The sequence below is a fragment of the Dromaius novaehollandiae genome, chromosome 7, assembly GCF_036370855.1.
Source record: "Dromaius novaehollandiae isolate bDroNov1 chromosome 7, bDroNov1.hap1, whole genome shotgun sequence".
Taxonomy (NCBI): Eukaryota; Metazoa; Chordata; class Aves; order Casuariiformes; family Dromaiidae; genus Dromaius; species Dromaius novaehollandiae.
In genome coordinates, this window is record NC_088104.1 from 474,920 (window position 1) to 493,347 (window position 18,428).

The following is an 18,428-nucleotide window of genomic DNA, read 5'->3' on the forward strand; positions in this document are numbered from 1 at the left end:
AAAACTGTTTGAGTTTAATAATGCTTTACCATATGTTATAATTCACCTTTAAAATATTACCCAGGGTTACTATGAGATAAATGTTTTACCATATGTATTATTCATTAAAATGAGATTAATTAAATTAGAGCTGTGATGTTCTGACCAGAAGAATGCCTCCTGCTGTGCCCATGCCTCCGAGCACAGTGCTTCGTACTGCAGCTTGCAGTTACGCTTGACATAGATGGTGAAGAAGTTGCGCATAGAGGTTTGGCTACGTGAGAGTGTAAAGGGTGTGCTTTTTTCCTCTTGATGATGTGTGTTTATGATTCTGTCCTAAGATGGAGCAACATATTTGTTCAAACTGTGACATTCATGCAAAGCTCTTTGCGTATTCACACTTCTGTAGCTGTATTACGGCATTAATGGGCTTTTGAACATAGGGATCAAATGGAACCGCCACCTCAGGATGTCCCCGCGTTACAAGGGGGATGCCAGAATCACCCTGTTCTCATGCTCATAGACTCACTGAAATGCTGATTGAAAGGAACTGCTGGAGGTCACCCCAGTCTCCCCCCTGCTTGAAGTGAGGTGTTGGAGAACACTAGATCGGGTCAGCTGTAGCTTTGTCAAGTCACGTTGTAAGAACCTCAGAGACTGGAGAGTTCAGAGCTTCTCTGGACAGCCTGCGCTGGTGCTCTGCACTGCTCTCCTTGTGGAAAAGTCCTCGTAGCTAAGCTGAACCTTCCAAGACACAAGTTGTGGCAGTTGGCTCTTGTATCATCTGGCACTGTTGAAAAATACTTGGCTCTGCCATCCTTGTAACTACCTGTCAAGTAGTTGTAGGTGCTTGGAGATCACCCCCTGGCCTGCTGTTCACCAGACTGAGTAAGCCCAGCTCCCTCAAGTCTTGACAGTCTTGTGCTTTAGGGCCCTGACCATCCTAGCAGACTTCTGCTGGAGCCTCTGCAGCTTCCTCACCTCCTTCTTCAGCTGGACACTTCCATCTCATCAGCACTGGGTGGAGGGACGTGTTACCCTCCATCAGTCACTGTAGGAAATCAGGATGCCAGGCTAAATGGATGAATAGTCTATCCAGTGTTGTAATTGTTACATTCTTATGCTAATAGAGTTAGATATTAAATATTTATATTGTAGTCAATAAATAACAGACATCTCTAACTACATTAATAAAACTTAATATTTTTGTAACCATGTGCTGTTTTACAGAATAGCTTTTTTTAATTGCGAGTGGAAATCAGAACGTTGTCTCTTGAAATAGCCATATGGTACTTGAAGCATATTTTCTTCTGACTAGCCACAGAATGTTGCTAGTATTCAAAAATCAATTTGTAAGAAATGCCAGTTGGCTTTGAGACTTTGATGGTTTAAGAGAAAAGATAATGAACCATCAAAAAAAAAAGTCATTGGGTATTTTCCATTTTTAAATAAAGTTCCTGATTTTATATGCTGCTTTAATTCACTGCGATTTTCTATGAAAGAATATACTGGTAAATGGAGGAAAGCATGAGTAAGCAACATGAAACTGTCACAAATTTGAGGGCCTGAGTTGTCAAACTGGGAGGATCCTGACACAGCAGGAAAGGAGCAGCTACTGAAGGGCAGATGGGCAGTTCTGTATGTGACTGCCTTTTCTGTCAGCGTGAGATTGCTCGTCAGAAGATGCTCTTTGTATCGACTCATACTTCCAATGTCCTAAAATCCACTAAAGACTCAAGTAGCAGAGGTCGTTACCAGCTGCTTTGTTCATGAAATCACAGTGCTCATGAAATCACTTCCTCTGCTAATTGAATAATGGGGAGTGATTCTGAATAATATCAATCAGCATAACTTGATTATTTTTTTAGCCCTTTGTCTCCATAGATGGAAAGTGTGTACAGAATCTTCACCTTTATATTGCATCAGATTCTCTATGTGTGTACGCACCCACACACACCCCTGCTGCTGTGAGCTAAGGAGGTAGTATTGATAATAGAGAACTGTTGCAGACTCCATATATGGTTTCTTACTCGGTATTTTGTATTTCATGTTGGTTGCACAGAGGTGTACAACGAATCATGTAGGCAGAAAAGGCATTTTCAGGGCAACAATGTCAGCACCTAGACATGCAGCAGCAGAACCCCTGGAGTCAGGGACGGGAAGGGCAATTAGAGCTCCAAATTCAGATTCAGCCTTATCAGGTGACATATAGTTAGTTACCTTCTCTGTAACGTAAATATAGGCAGTATTTGAAGAGAAAAGTGACAGACACTTGGCTTTTCACTCGATTATCCCTGTGTTCATTTTTGTAGAATAAGGTATTAATGACTGTGCAATTCTGAGATTTTTTGCGTGCTTAAGTGTGTAGAGATTCAAGACTAAAGCTCTTTGTGTTGAGCAAGTCTTTTAGCACTTAACATTTCAAATCCTGACCTGCTTGCTTTATAAATTCATAATACAAATATTTAAAATAAAAAAGCTGAAAAAATCAGTTTTAAGTGATTCGTGAAGCGTTTATATTCATGACTAGTTTATGAGAACTTTGGAAACCGTGTATTGTACAGAGAAGTCTTCGGACTTCTGCTTTCTTCAGTGGTCTGTGCTTTAGCAGATGGATGTTGTTGTTATCAATGTGTAAATGTAGCCTTTATAATTAGCTGCCTTGCATTTTTGGTAGTTCTCTTTCCTGTTTCACTCAGTTATCTTTCTGAAATAGTACGCCAAAGAATCTTGCAGTCTCTGTAAAACTTTATTTTGAACATGGTAAATATATTCAGTACCCACTTCCATGTGGAGAGGAGGGAAAAAAAAGTGAGTATTAAATTTGTTCACAAATTAGAGGATTTTGTTCTGTTTGTGTAGCTTCCAGTTTCCCTTTACTTTAATGCAGGTTCCTTAACTGTTGTGGTAAATATTAAGATTATGTAAGTAGTGCTTTTCAAATTCTTAGATTGTTCTGCTGTAAGTATAATACATAGGTTTCATTTTCTGCTCTTTTTATTCTGTTTAAGGAAAAAGAACGGTTAAAGCAAGAGAAACGTGATGAAAAAAGATTAAATAAAGAACGTAAATTGGAACAGCGAAGACTGGAATTAGAAATGGCGAAGGAGCTAAAGAAGCCTAATGAAGATATGTGCTTAGCAGACCAGAAGGTAGTCATAACAACATAAACTTATTTTCTTGCCTCATGTCTTTGTCTCTTGCACTTGTGACAATATTTAATTCTTCTTGCAGCCACTCCTAAAGCATTCAGTTTTTTGTCTAGATAACTGCATTTGAAGTGTGCATTTATAAATACAAGATAATGCAAACACTGAAGTTATATTGGTTTTGGTACTTAAGGACATTTTGTTTAAGAGTAGCCTGCTTCCCAAAAAGCACTTGCATGACTACTTTTAAAAAAAGTAGTCTGAATTATTTTTACTGTAAGTGTATGCAGAATCTGTCACTAAAGAGGCACTAAATAGAGCTTTTCTTGTAAGTGTGACTACTCTAAGTTGTTGTTACTCCAACAAACTATGCTCCCAGGCTTGTGTATTCTTAGTTCCCGTGTGTGCTTCAGGATCTGTGTATCTCAGGTTCAAGCCCTCTTGTTTCCAGAGAATTCCCCTCCCCATGTCTCTCAAAGATTTTTCACACAGCCTTTATAGTACTTCAGCTCAGAATAGCACCTGAGAGCCTCTCCTGGCCAAAAAAGTAAGTATTAGTCTCTTAACTCCTATAGTATGTGGAAAGGATAAATACTGGTTCTGTGCAGTTGAACTTCAAATTATATGTACTGCCTGGGATGTGTGGGACAGCTTCTCTACTGCCTTCACCTTCTAATGATGAAGTGCTATAGGTCATACGAAAGATTATCAGCAGAATTCCTTACTTACTGTCAAAAATGTCACTTTTTGAAAGATACTGCTGAGTCTTCCCTTGTTTCTTTCTTACTTTACAGCCTTTGCCAGAGTTGCCTCGCATCCCAGGTCTTGTTCTGTCTGGAAGTACGTTTTCGGATTGTCTCATGGTTGTGCAGTTCTTGCGTAACTTCGGTAAAGTTCTTGGCTTTGATGTGAATGTGGATGTCCCTTCTCTGAGCGTTCTTCAAGAGGGTTTGCTAAACATAGGAGACAGCATGGGAGAAGTACAAGACTTGCTTGTAAAGCTTGTCTCTGCAGCTGTTTGTGATCCAGGACTTGTTACTGGATACAAGGTAAAAAAAGTCTTAAATAGTGGAAAAAATACATTTATGAATGCATTCTTCATAGCACCTCTGTGATGTCTGATTTAGACTTCCTTTCTCTTTCCTAGTTCTTTTTTTGGTGTCGCTGTTCAGATGTTATTCAAGGACTTTTTATGCCTTCTCAGACTTCTCATTTTCCATAAGTGATATATTTCTGGGCATTTCCTTTACCCTCCATCCTTTTCCTTTCACACCTTCTACTTGGGACTATCAAATCTGTGGGCACATCTTTCACTCTTTTTTTTTTTCCTTTTGATTCTCACCCTCATGTCATACTGTCAGCAAATCTTGCCATTTCTCTCTCCAAAATCTGCTCTCTACTCCTTACTTTATCAAAACTCTGAATCATATCATGATTCTGTTTCTTACTCTCTTCTGTACTCAAGCCAACATAGCTCTTTTCTACTCCAGACCTCTACATAGCATGTGTCATATGAAGCGATATCATCACATTTCAGTTGGCCTATGTCTTTTTTCATTTAACCTATTTCGCTAATATTAGTATTACCTCTGTTCTTAAAAACGTAGAGAGGTGAAGACATCCTAATTTGTTTTTCTATTCAAGATTTATAACTGAACAGTTAAAAAAACCCAAAAAACAAAAAACTGAAGTTCTAATGTAAAAAAAAAAAAAACCCAAACCCCTCAACTATTTTACATCCAATCATAATAGTCTGCAGTGCAAATAATATTATTTAAAATGTGATTGATTTTCTGAAACACTTTTCTTTTTCTTAGGCCAAAACTATTCTTGGGGAGCACTTACTTAATGTTGGCATCAATCGAGATAATGTGTCCGAGATTCTGCAGATATTTATGGAGGCTCACTGTGGGCAAACTGAGCTTACAGAAAGCTTGAAGACAAAAGCTTTTCAAGCCCATACTCCAGCTCAGAAAGCATCAGTACTTGCTTTCCTTGTCAATGAGTTAGCATGCAGTAAAAGTGTAGTAAGGTAAGATTTTTCCCAAATGTTGCATGTAAAAGTAAGAATATAAAAATGTTATACTTAACAAATACTGTATACATTGTTTTCTGTTACAGTAAGATTCTTGATGCTTTCATAGTGAAAGTTGAAATCTGCCATTTGTTACTGCTTCTTGTTTTTCTATACTTCTGGTATTATGGAAGAGTAGAAGTTTTCCATATTTGGTCTGTAAGTTTGTTTTCAAAACTTGGAACAAAATTCCTCCAGCTATATTGGGAGTAAAGATGATGTTGGTTACAAAGAAATTTAGAAAGTTAGGAAATGCCGACCTTAGGGAATATCTCCGTGTGCTTATTTGCCGTGGAGAAGTCTTTCATGACCTCACTGAGTACTGTTTTGTTGCCCATATGAATTCTGACTCTTCTTGTACAGTGTGCTTCCAAAGTGAATCATGCTAATGTAATACAAGAATGAAAGAGATTGTGTAATCTGAAGGTCGCCTGCTTCATTTTTTTTCAAAGTTAGAAAAGAACAAAAGTAGTAGCATAAGATTGCAGGAAGAGATGAGATTGAATACCTTTGAAAAAACTGGATTCGATCTGTGCTGTTCATGTGTATAAGTATGGCTGGAGGCTCGACATTGAATGGGAACAATGAAAAGAAATGTCTAGTTCTTTGACCTACCTCTAATGGAAAGAAACATTATGCAATAATGTAATTAAAGACTGTCTCATAATGCATGTACAGCAGGACACTATTGGAACTTAGTAGCTTTAAAATGATTTATTGTGCCTTTTAGACATTTCTTCAGGATAGTTCTTTGATACATGGAAAGTATCTGTACATATGTGTATGTCAGACAAAGATAAAGTTCACAGTTAATGGTATTTCTTGAATTACTTTGAGTTATTTTGTCTTTGACAGTGAAATTGATAAAAACATTGATTATATGTCAAACTTAAGAAGAGATAAATGGATGGTTGAAGGCAAACTTCGGAAGTAAGTTTTGTTTCCTTAAATATTACAGTATATTGCTTTTTTTGCATTTGCTTAAATATACTGCTGTATAGGCAATTTGTTCTAAAGACAAAATCAGCTCATTCAATTACAGGTTTACCAAGAAGCCAGTAACTGCGCTGCTTAATTAAGATGGGATATGAATTTAGAATGGCCCAGCACCATTTTTTTACAGTAAATCTGTTAAAGATGCATGAAATTCAGAGGGTCATTGTCCCTCAAAATTGGAGGAATTTTGTATTTTTTTCAAAAAAGTAATGTATTTTCCTACTAGAATGTTACTGAAGCAGTCAAATTGCTATCTACATTATCAGAATTTATTTGGACCTATCATACTTACCAGTGTTCATTCTGAAATGTGTTTTAAGAAGACATAATTTTCATACAGCATACCATAAAATTTTGCCAATTTATTTGATAACCATATTATGCTATCTTAGTGTTTCCAGTCTGCCTATGTTGCATTGTTCCCTGTAGTTAGGGATCATATGTAGAATTGCAGACACAGAGATATGTTTATATTTTTTATTTAAGGTAAAAACTGAAACTTTTTAAGGGTTGTCAGCTTCATATCCACTGTTCTCCCATCCTACAAGACAAAATTCCATACAGCAAGCGAAATGGCTCCAGGAAGCTAGAAGGCATAAAGTTCATGAATCACAGGGGGTAAAAACGCATAGCCAGACTCCACTTCTTCTTTTTTTTTTTTCCTTTCTTTTTTGTAGTCGTCTTTACCTCTTACCAAGCAGCACTGAATCCTTTCTTAGTCCTTGCTTCAGGTACTTATGTTTCTAATCTTATTTCTCCCTTTTTTCCTTTTAATATATCTCAGGAAGAAAGAAGAAGTAAAGAAGAAGAGCAAGAGGGAGGTAGAGGGAAAAATGAGACCAATAAAAAGAAATTCTCTACTAATACTGGCGATACCAGTCTACACAGGGTTAATGTATTTTGTCTCTTAGGACAATCCAAAGACCTTCTATCTTTCTCTGTATCCCAAAAGGCCTATCCCTTCTATGGGATGTAGTTAAAACAGAGTTGCTGAACTTCTAATGTAGTCAACTGTCCACTAATGAAATGGGACCCTTAGCTGTCTTTGTCTACTTGGGGACTGTTTAGTCTTCTTTCTCTCCCTCCATCAAACTGTAAGTACATGTAGATACTGGATCCTCCCTTTTCTCTCATCTCCTCTTTTCTCTCCCTTCAGCCAGTGGGTGCGATACCCTGACGACCCAAACCCCTCTTCCTTTCCACAGTCATTTCTCTATTTCTTGTGTTTTCCCCTCGTGTGAATTTGAGGTTCCAGTAGCTCTGTCCCTATTTTCAAGCATAAGTATTGTGGGAGTGATCCAAGACTTTCTGTTTCTACTTCTTTTAAGTCACTGGACTTGATTCATCTCTCTCATCCTTGGTTCACAATCTTTGGATATTCTGCTGTTTTTCTGACAAATTCTCAGACTTTTTTTAGAAGTGTTCATTGATCGGTCTTAAGCAATATTCTCTTCTTTATCAGCTGGGTACGCTTTCACAAACTCTCCTATTCTGGGGCTTCTCTGAAAAGAAATTTGCCCATTAAAGTCTTCTGTTCAGTCGTCTTTCTGCTTCCAGACTTCATTCTTATGCATGTTATCTTCCCCATCCATTTCAAAGCCCAGGCTAGTTTTGAAGCATCCCAGTTGCAAGCAGGTTTGTATAGGAGTATCTCATCTCTTGACTACTTGCCATGTGATCAAGCAATATGTATACACTTTTTGTATGCACAAAAAAACCTTTACAAAACCCTCAAAACACAAGCCCATCATGCGTGGAGAGTTTATAGGAGTACAATAAAGGATGCTGAGGAATGGGCTCATTTCAGCTCTGCCTTGTTTACCAGATTATGTGTATTTTTTGTGGTAAATATTCATACCACCATGTCCAGACTGTCTTGAAGTATATCTTAAGTGGCGTAAGAAAAGATTCTATTTCTGTCAGAAGGGAAATTTTCACTACTGGATTACATTCTCTGCTTACATCCTTACTGAACTGGACACTGGAAAAAGGAACGTAGAACGCTGCGTTTGTAAGGTTTAAAAAGGAACATTAGAATCCTAGGTTGGAAGGAAGATTCATGTTACAGCCTTTAGGCAGGATTTTCTTTGTTTGCTTACCATATGTAACAAAATTCTGTGATACGTGTAATTTTTATGGTCTGAAACTGAATTCTGCGCTGTTTGCACTACTTTTTCTAGTGGTTTGATGGTCAGTGAGAGGCTGCATCTAATTTTTTCTCTATGACGTTTAATTGTAAATCCTGATACTGACCAGCATTTCTGTAAAAAACATTCATCTCATCCGATCAATTCATCCTTCTTTGTGCTTTTCCAACAACAGTTGTCAGAAGATTGTCTCACCTGGGATGATTCAGCTACTTTTGTTACTAGATACCATAGTTTTAGCTTCTCTTTTTCCATTACATGTCTTCTCCTTGACATCTTTTTTGTAGCTTGACCAATGTAAAGGGAACAAAAATAAAATGTAGCTACTTGAAGGATTACTTAATATTTGTTTCTTTACAAAACCTTGAAATAACTGCAGAATAAGGCTTTCACTGCAAGGATGTTCTTTTTAATGTGCCATTATTATGGCACCATCTTTGTAAGTTAATTGCTTTCCTGTGTGGCCATTTCAGCTGTAAATGGTCATGGTAAATCAAGAACGTTGTTATATTATAGGAATTAGGATAGGAATTGCACTCTGAGTTTGCATAGGAGTTGGAAATTCTGATTTGGAATACTTTCATTTTTTGAGGCCCAAGCTGAAGTATGTACAAAGGGCCTGAGGTTTGGAATTTCTTTGCCTTGCTATTTGTTAATATTTATGTGCAAAAACCTTGAGGGATGCTTGAAAATTCAGTGAAAAGGTGAATTCTCCTTCTATGATCTAGTAAATATTACAGGTTAGATTAGAGTAGGTTTAAGTCATACACCTGACTATGTAATGGGCCACCCACTCTTCTTTATAGGCCAGAAGACTTTATAATGCTCACAGCAGTTACAGACGTCCATTTGGTATGTGCCTGAAAACTAGGAAGACGAAACAAACGGTTTTCTGAGTGAAGGTTTTCCTCTCTCAATGAGCTATTTATCCAGGTAGCGGCAAGAAAATCATGCCACCTTTTGATACTTCGGAACATTTGCTACGTTAATGCTGTCATCGGTTCTGCCTCTGCACTATGTTGGATGCAGATGGCTGCGTTCTGATGCTTGTGGCGCTGTCAGAGAACGTCTTTGATTCATTCCCATCCTTCTCACTTGTAGTGTCATGCAGGTGTCCTGTGGTGCCTGCCAGCGTTGTATTGTTGTATTTACTTTGAGCAAAAGCCTTTTCGCTTGTCCTCCTGTCCTTCAGGTGTACGAAGGAGTTGTGGTTGCTCATTGTTGCGCTTCCGCCTGCCAGCCTTTGACTGAATGGTCTTCCGCATTATCTTTGATTTGTCTCTGAAGTTGTCCACTCACACAGCAATCAGTCTGCAGCTTTTGAGCAGTAGCTTTGTTCGAGTTTTAATTGCGGTGCCTAGGCAGGAATTTCCAGTCCAGGTGATGAGGATTTGATGATGTGAAATTATCCTAGTAAAAAGGATAACTTAAAAAACAAAAAAGAACCTTAAGTAACTCAGTGGAAGCTTGAGTAGTATTGGTGTTCAATGAGACTAAGGCTTTTTGCACCAGAGCTGAAAATGGTATTTACTTTCAAAATTACTGAAAAGCTTGAGAAAATATATTTAATCCAGGTATCTTAAATAGCTATAAAAATCTGTTTCTTTTGGAAAAATAGAACTGTAAAACTTTCTGAATCCTCCACTGCATTACAAAGATACTGTTTTCAAGCAAACAAAAGCCCCCTTGATGATTTCCTGCTAACAGTCTTTAAAAAGTGCTGCCACCAGTTCAGCAGCGACAGCTTCATTTCAGCCTGTGCCACTGAGCGCTGGCTCGGTGCACCAGCGTTTCGGAAGGCTGATGCGTTTGTCAGTGTTCCTCTGGCAAGAGCTCGGTACTTTCACAACACTCATCGTAGTAGTAGCCACTTGCTGTATGGAATATTGTTTTGTAGGATGGGGAGAGAGAGAAGTACGACAAGGGAAAATTACATACTAGTAATTGTGTTTGTCGTGACCGTTCTGCTTTTCCCATCCTACCTTCTTCCAGCCATCTCTTACAAAATCTTTGTCTTTTCTGCACGTGTTCATGAGTCTCTTCTAAGGCAGTTGCGTTTTTGGTCTGCGTTATAAATGACTGGTTAGGCCTGGCTATTTATACCTCCTGTGATTCAGCATGTTTGCCTGCTAGCTTCCTGAGAGGTGGAACTGTAATATTTGCTGTGTGGAATCTTGTCTTATAGGATTTTTATAGAAGAAGGAGGTCTACAACAGCCATAATTACTGGTATGTAAGTTTCCTTTTTCTTTCATAAAAGGAAAAAATGAGTTTGAGTAACTCCTAGAGCTGAGTACTCCTAGTAGTTTTGGCAGTTAAGATTTCACAGAAGACAAGGTTTGTCCTAGAAAGAAAAGGTCAGCCAAAGCGCTATACTGAAGTGAAAGATTAATATGATAAAATAAAAACACATAAAAATCTGTAATTCAAATTTTAAGCCAACCTTCCTGTTGGCCATGCAATTGTAAAAAATTTTGTGCTCCAAGTTAGCATTTCTGCTTTGGTTTTGGGGTTTTTTTGACAGGTACTTAATAACAGAATTTTTCAACATATATATAAAACAAAAGTTTATTCAATAGACAAAGGAGTTGAAATGGTTCTCTTCTCTACTCAGCTGTCCTGACTTTTCAAAACTTATCTTGTGTTACATTTCTTTTGAACAATTACGCAGTAAAGTTCACTCTGGAGAAATGGAAATTCTATGCAGAACTGAATAAGGGGTTTAGGGCTTCTTTTATTAACCTGAATTTTTCTTGTTGGTTAATGGCAATAGAGAGTGAGATAACAGAATGTCAGTGTAGAACAGCAGAGCTAATTTGAACCTAAAATTACTTTCAGTCACGTATGAAGGAAGATACGTTTATGCCACAAACATACTCCATAATTTCAGCTCCTTATCATGTGTTTAAAGGCTTAGAATCATTCATGCCAAGAAAACTGGCAAAAGAGATGCTACGGGAGGTGGTGATGTAGGAGAGGAACAACACTCCTTGGAAACACCCACGCCAGGCCGCAAACGCAGACGGAAGGGTGACAGTGATTATGATGACGATGACGACGATGATAGCGATGATCAGGCAGATGAAGATGATGAAGATGAAGAGGACAAAGAGGATAAAAAGGGAAAGAAGACAGAAGTTTGTGAGGATGAGGTAGGGGATTTTAACTTAGTTAATTCTGTTTCATTCTATTTAAAGCCTATTTTCTTTCTGTTTCCCTGCATTATGGCACCATTTTCCCAAATATATTACAATAACAAGGAAGAAAGAATAGTTTATCTCCAATATTTAAAAATTTTTGGAATAAGTTTTTCTTCCTGACTATGTTTTTTTTTTTTTAATTAGCTTATATAGTTTTTTTTCTTTGCTTTGGCTTAGTCTTAATTTTCCTGAAATTCTGAAAGATTGTACCGGATTCAGGGAGCCCCAGCATTGTTAACAAATGGGCATAACTGCAATTTTCTCTTAGTGGAGAGTAAAGGTCATTTATTAATTAACAATGTAGTAAAGAAGTGTAAAATTGTATGAAATGTCTTTTATAAAGTTTGCCTGTGCCCTTACTGTTTTATTTTTTCACAATTTTTCTAAGCTAGTGAGTATGGGGGAAAATACATTTCTCTGTTCAAGTGACCACAAAATGATAAATTTTACTAGTCAATATCAGATAAAATATAGTAAGGATTATTAAAATATTTTTAGCCTCTTAAACTGAATTCTGTACTACAGTCAAAATGAATTTTTGGTAGAAGTGCCTACAGGACTCACTGTAGGTCTGACAGTGTCCTCAACTGGATGAAACCTGATGAAAGAGCCAAGGAATACCAAATACTAAATTTCAGCACTGACTGTTTCATTCACTGCCAGAAAACCATCCGTTTGTGCTAGTTTATCAAATGAAGGAGGAAGGGTTTTGGGGCGTTGTAGATATGGTTGCTTGAACAATGTATGTATGCAACATGAGATTTGCACTCAAATATTTGCAAACATTTAAATAGAAACCAAACCAGGCTCTAGGGTAGGAATAGCCCTTTTTGCTGCTGTTATGGATTTGTTTCATATACAGCTTTACGTGTATGACTTTAAGAGAGTACCTAAGAGGTAGAACGCAAAGTTTTTGCAGGTTAATACTTAAGAAGTAAAGATATCTTAATCTCACATCTTCTCATAATCCTTTTCCCTTACAAACAATACTTCCTTACTCCCTTTTTCCCTTACAAATGATGCAAACTTGTATTTTGATGCACTGGGCATTTCACAGAGAAAAGTCCTCTGAAGAGAAAGATTCAGTGCTTGCTGTTCGTTTTCTGGTATAGCAGAGGTTCCATTGCATTCATGCTGTATGTGATGTCTCAGAAGGCTGTGCTCTGGTATGTTTTTACAGAGCTATGAAATACGAGACCAGTATCTTACGGTGTTGGTAGTTGGGAACTCTTAGGATTTTGATTGTATTCTTTGGAAGCTTCCTGTTATTCCCAAAGAATTTCTTGAAATAATTAAAACTATTCAAATGGAAATTACTCATATTTTTAACCATGTCAAGAAGAATGGAGCCATAGGCTTTAATCATGGGTGCGTTCCTCTTCAAAAAATCAGTAAGACAAATACCAGGACTCTTAGAGCAGATTTGTCATTTAAAGTGGCTCTGCTGTTTCTTTCAAACATCGAAATAAATGCAAGTGCTCTTTGACTGAAGACTGATCAATAAGATTGTGACAAATTCCATTATTTAATGCATGAAAAACACTTAGAAGCAAGCTTGAATATCCAACAGCTACATAGAAACTAAGATTAAATTATATAGTTTTAAGTCTCATCTTCAAGTGCAACTATTTCTTTCAGTAAAAGAATGTTTTCAAAAAAATCAGCTGGCTGCCTGCTGCTCTCCTACATACATATCTGGGATGCTGTGGAAAGATTCAAGATACATTGTTTTTCTGGTTATGTGGATCCTAGTCAAATGTGTTCAACAAGCACAAAATTTGAACTTTTTTACCCTTAGACATATGTATGCAATGTTTGCTTAAATATGTGTATTCTAAAATAGACAGCCTCGTAGAATTTTCCTCTCTTGATTTGACACCTCATTTTCCATTACATCTTTTTCTATTACAATATTAGTAAGATGTGGTAGTATGATATTTTCCTGAAATAAATTTGCGTGACAATATATTTGGTGATTATAGGATGATGGGGACCAGACAGCAAGTGTTGAAGAACTAGAGAAACAGATTGAAAAACTGACCAAGGTGAGAGATTTCCATGTATTTTTAGTTATAATGCAAATTTGATTGCTGGATGCCGTGAGTTTGAATGTAATTCATTGTTTTCCAGTGGTCCCTCTTAAGACAAATTGAAAATGGGATCAGCTTTCATTTAATGAAAATAGGAAATGATGCTAATGTTTATGACATTTAAATTGTGAGTTTAAGACAAAGAACGAATGTTTTGACTTAAAGTGGTTTTGACTGAAAAGACAATTAGAAAGCTGTTGATAATATTTTAACACATCGCCACAAAAAATGTGATACCATCCTTATTGTGCGGACCTAATTGTTACACTTCCGTTTGTTGATCTTAGAAAGGGACAATTAAATTTTTTGTATGAGAAGCAATGGGATTTTCACTGTGCAAATACGAAGCCAGTTGTCCCTTCCCTCTTACAACTGGCTAATCTCTGCAGCTATGTTCCCAGCCAATACAGAGAGAACTGTCTTTGCTTTGTATTTTAAGAGGAGTAACAGGGTGTAATAGTAAGAGAAACAATAGATAAAAAAGATAGAATGGTGTAAGTTGGGCTACAGTATGACCCATGTTTTTATTAACTAGTTTAATCTGTGTATTAGGAAATTCATCATTTCAGACTTTGTCTCCTGGTTTCTCTTGTACTCCAAACTGCAAGAAATCAGCAGTCCAGAATGACACCTGGCTTCCAACAGTGTCAATTTAGCATGAAAAAGAAACGAAATGTCTTTTAGACTCCCCTCAGAGAGCTGTTTGTGTTTGAATACAGGATTTAGTTTCAGACATTACTGTTCTCATCTTTTTCTGAATCAGTTGAAATATCTCATTAGTTTCCCATCAGAAGCTACGGTATCTCACACTGTTTGGCTGTCTTCACTGCTCTGTGTACTGTTTGTTGTTCTCTGAGAGTCAGACAAGTCCTACCATTGCAAAATGCATCCTTAAAGCAAAGCCGATAAACTTAAGCTGAATCAAGAAGTGATTGAATTGATTATATAAAGCCAGCTGTCTAAGTAAAATCATCAATTCTGGGTAAAATATGACACATGGAAAACAAATCTTTGGTAAAAGAGCTTGCTCACGTGATCCTATAGCTTCTGTTCAGTGTGGTAGCAAGGAGATATTTTCTGTTACAACGATGGAATTTTTTTTTCTATTGAATTATAATGCTTTTCCTTTTCTAAAACAGCAACAAAGTCAGTACAGAAAGAAGTTATTTGAAGCTTCACACTGTTTACGTTCAATGATGTTTGGTCAAGATCGTTACAGGCGCCGGTATTGGATTCTGCCCCAATGTGGTGGTATTTTTGTAGAAGGCATGGAAAGTGGTGAAGGTAAGAAACATAGAGGAATAGTTTCATACCAAGGCACACTGCCAGTCCCTGTTGGCTATAATTTTATGGGTCAAGGACTCTAGGCTTCACCTTCAACCAAAGGTCAAATAAGGTAACTTTCAGAAACATCGCTGTTGATATGGTGCTCTCTGATAATATTTTTCAGATTGTGAGAGAGTTGACTTCTCTTTTGAAATGAGGATTAATATTTTGCAAGTTTAAAGTTACTATATTTCCATATGTTATGCTTTTTCACATTTGTATATAGGTGCTATTTTTTGACTTTTTCTGAACTGTTTCTTTTATCTCTATGGCAGTAAACTCTGCATATGGTAACTAGGATGACCACAGAATATATGAAAATGCATTGCTTTTCAACATTTTTCACAGAATATTCTGTGCTTGAAAATTTGATACGTGTCTGAAACAAAAAGTGAAAATTATTTTTTCACAGTGAAGTACTGTGTTTTCTCACCAGTAATACAATTTAGTCTCTGTATCTTCCTCACTGACGTTCTTTCAACCCAGCAAATATTATTTTTGTTAAAGTTTAGATACAGTTTTCTGGTTATGATGGTTACATATTGCTTGTGATTGAATTTTCTTACATTTTATTGGATTGAGGCAGAGGACCTGTTTAATCTGAGTTACTTTGTGGATATTAGAATTTTTAAATATGAACATTCATTCTGGTCACAGGACAAATGCTTTCTGATTCTGATTTGGATGGAGCCAAAACTCATTACTCTCATAAGGTTTTTTTCCAAAAATGGCAAAAATCTCCCAGAGAGATATTTAATTAAATGAACTGAAACATTACAGCATTATGTGAAATCTGAGCTCTGTTTTGGCCTCAAAAATAAGCCATAATACTTGTCCCGAATCTAATCCTGATCTTCAAGTTACTTTTTGCAATGGGTAGCCTGAAGGAATTGTTTTTCTGTCTCCGATCCTACATTTATTTTATGATCTATGTTCGAACCTGTTTTGCCCATGAGTACCTGGATAAAGAATGTAAGCTATCAGATGCTGTAGTGCTTGCATTCTTATTGTGCATTATATAATAAAATTTATTTAGTATATTTTAAGCAAATGAATCCCCTAATGCTTCAGAAGTTATACACAAAGAGAACCATTGAAACACAGCTACTTGTCTGATGATGATTGAAAAACATACACAAAAATTTTAGCCATGACCTTGAGGACAAACCCATATTTTATATATATATATAGTCTTAGTGAAAATTTCATCTCCCTGAACAGCAAGGTGTACATGCTTTTAAGCTCTCAACTAGACCCTCTTCCTGCAGCTCTTAGTTTGCCCTGGTCCAGTAAAGTCTATAGTTTATCCATTTCTCATTCAAATAAGCATTTGAAACATGAGAGACAAATTTTTGAATGATCTGTCCAGTTAAAAAATAATCCCCCTTCCCTCTTAGTGTAGTCATTTTGGTTGTTATGGTGACATTCAAATTGTTTATACCTTGAAATATACCATAACTGTGGGTGCAGTTTTTACTGTGGAGATACTGCTTTCTTTAATGAATTATATTTGTAGAAAATGAATTTTCCAGAATGAACAAGAGGACTTTTGTGGTTGTTCTAGCCATAAACCACAAACAGAACCCTTATTTATTTGCACTTGCAGTATCTGAAATAAATAAATAAAGAAATAAGCAATACAGGATGTTCTACTTCCTCTCCCTTTTTCTGCCATTTTTCCCTCTCTTTTTCCATTTTTAAGACTCATAGGGTAAGTTGACACATCTTAGTAGGGGTAGAAGAGGAGAGATGGTTGAAGAAAGACTAGCAGAGCAAAGAGTACAGAAAAGTGGTTTTCTTGTTCATAACAGATAGGTCTTTAACACTTCAAATATTTGAAGAAATGGCATTTGCTATGAACTGCTTTTGTATTTTAAAGTGCTTTAGACATTACACTTTCGAATCACATCTGTCTGCGTAGCTGTCTGTACAGTCCCAGTCATCATTTCGCGTAGGCTTTGAGACTGCTTTAAGCTTTCAAGGATTTTGACTTTAATGTTCACAGTCTAAATTGTTAATGACTTTCACTGAAAAAAGAAATATTTTTAATACTGTGATTTAATGTTTGGGGAATATTTGATTTCACAATAGGAATTTTAGGCCTCCTTTTGGTAGGTGGCTGTGAGTTTGATGAAATGGCCTTTAGCAAAAATAAATTTTCAAGACTATTAGCGTTGTAGTCTATTGATATAAACACATGCCTTTTTTATAAGGCTGTACTCAGTGGCGAGTTTTGCAAGGAGGCTGCCAAAATGTGTCCTTCCCAAAGAACTTGCAGTGTTAAACTGCTTCAGATGTGTATGAATCTAAAGGGAGAATCCTGTAGCAAAGTTAACTGCACCGAGGTTATTTTTCCTCCAGGTGTTCAGCAGAACTTAAATCTGTACGTGTACTGATGTTTGCTTCCTTTTACAAAGCGTTCTGTAAAGGGAGAAATGATCTCATGGGGGGGATGGGAGACACTGATCTAGCATGCATGGAGGCAAAAAATGAAGTTATTGCTTGTATAATTAAAATGATTATATCATTTTAATATAAAATGTTCTAAACTAGTTAGCCTGTTATATTTCATTTACAGTTTTTACATTTTGTAGGTCTAGAAGAAATTGCAAAAGAAAAAGAGAAGTTAAAAAAAGCAGAAAGCATACATATCAAGGAAGAGATATTTGAGAACTCAGAAGAAAAATTACACTGTTTAAGTGCAACTCACTGTGAGCAAAAAGATCTGAAGGAAAAGGACAACACTAATTTGTTTTTACAAAAGCCTGGGTCTTTTTCAAAACTAAGCAAACTGTTAGAGGTAGCAAAAATGCCACCTGAATCTGACATTACGTCCCAAAAATCTAATGGCAGTGCAGCAAATGGCTGCACGTTATCTTATCAAAGTAACTCTAAAAACTCTCTCTGCAGCCTTCAGCCCACTGTTTCGCAAAGCAGCACTGAGAAGTCTGATTCTAATAATCTTTTCAGTCCTGTTGTAAGTGGGCCAGGAAAGTTTTACAGTTCTCCGCTAATTCCAAGTGATCAGCTGTTAAAGACTCTCACTGAAAAGAGCAGACAGTGGTTCAGCCTTTTGCCAAGAGTCCCCTGCGATGACATGTCAGTCACCCACACGGACACACCGGCTACCACAGCCCCCCTAACGCCTCAGTTGCATCCGCCATCGAAATCACCCTCACCTGTTCCCTCCCCTCTTCTGGGATCGACCTCTGCACAGAGTCCAATGGGATTAAGTCCTTTTGCATTGTCACCACTCCAGGTGAGTAAATAATTATGTTTTGAATAGCTTGAATTTGCCGTGCTTATTTGGGCAGGATTCTTTCTGAGCCCAGTTATTTCACAGAAATGCTATCATTACATCTTTTTTTCTTCTATTTTTTCTGGTTTTGGGTGTTAATAAAATAGTTTTGACTTACAAATGCTTTTATGATACCGGAAGCTTTCTTGAATGGTAGGTAAAATCCAAAG

General features: G+C 36.9%; 1 protein-coding gene across 7 annotated transcripts in view; it reads left to right on the forward strand.

The window, feature by feature from the left end:
* The window catches only part of BAZ2B (bromodomain adjacent to zinc finger domain 2B), a 159,818-nt gene that overhangs the window by 130,311 nt on the left and 11,079 nt on the right, over nucleotides 1–18,428 (forward strand). For all 7 annotated transcript variants that reach the window (XM_064514492.1, XM_064514491.1, XM_064514488.1 and 4 more), the window contains 8 exons: nucleotides 2,991–3,131; nucleotides 3,923–4,177; nucleotides 4,946–5,160; nucleotides 6,058–6,132; nucleotides 11,256–11,496; nucleotides 13,527–13,589; nucleotides 14,774–14,918; nucleotides 17,555–18,219. In XM_064514492.1, coding sequence (XP_064370562.1) covers nucleotides 2,991–3,131; nucleotides 3,923–4,177; nucleotides 4,946–5,160; nucleotides 6,058–6,132; nucleotides 11,256–11,496; nucleotides 13,527–13,589; nucleotides 14,774–14,918; nucleotides 17,555–18,219 — 1,800 coding nt within the window. The remainder of the gene's footprint in view (nucleotides 1–2,990; nucleotides 3,132–3,922; nucleotides 4,178–4,945; nucleotides 5,161–6,057; nucleotides 6,133–11,255; nucleotides 11,497–13,526; nucleotides 13,590–14,773; nucleotides 14,919–17,554; nucleotides 18,220–18,428) is intronic.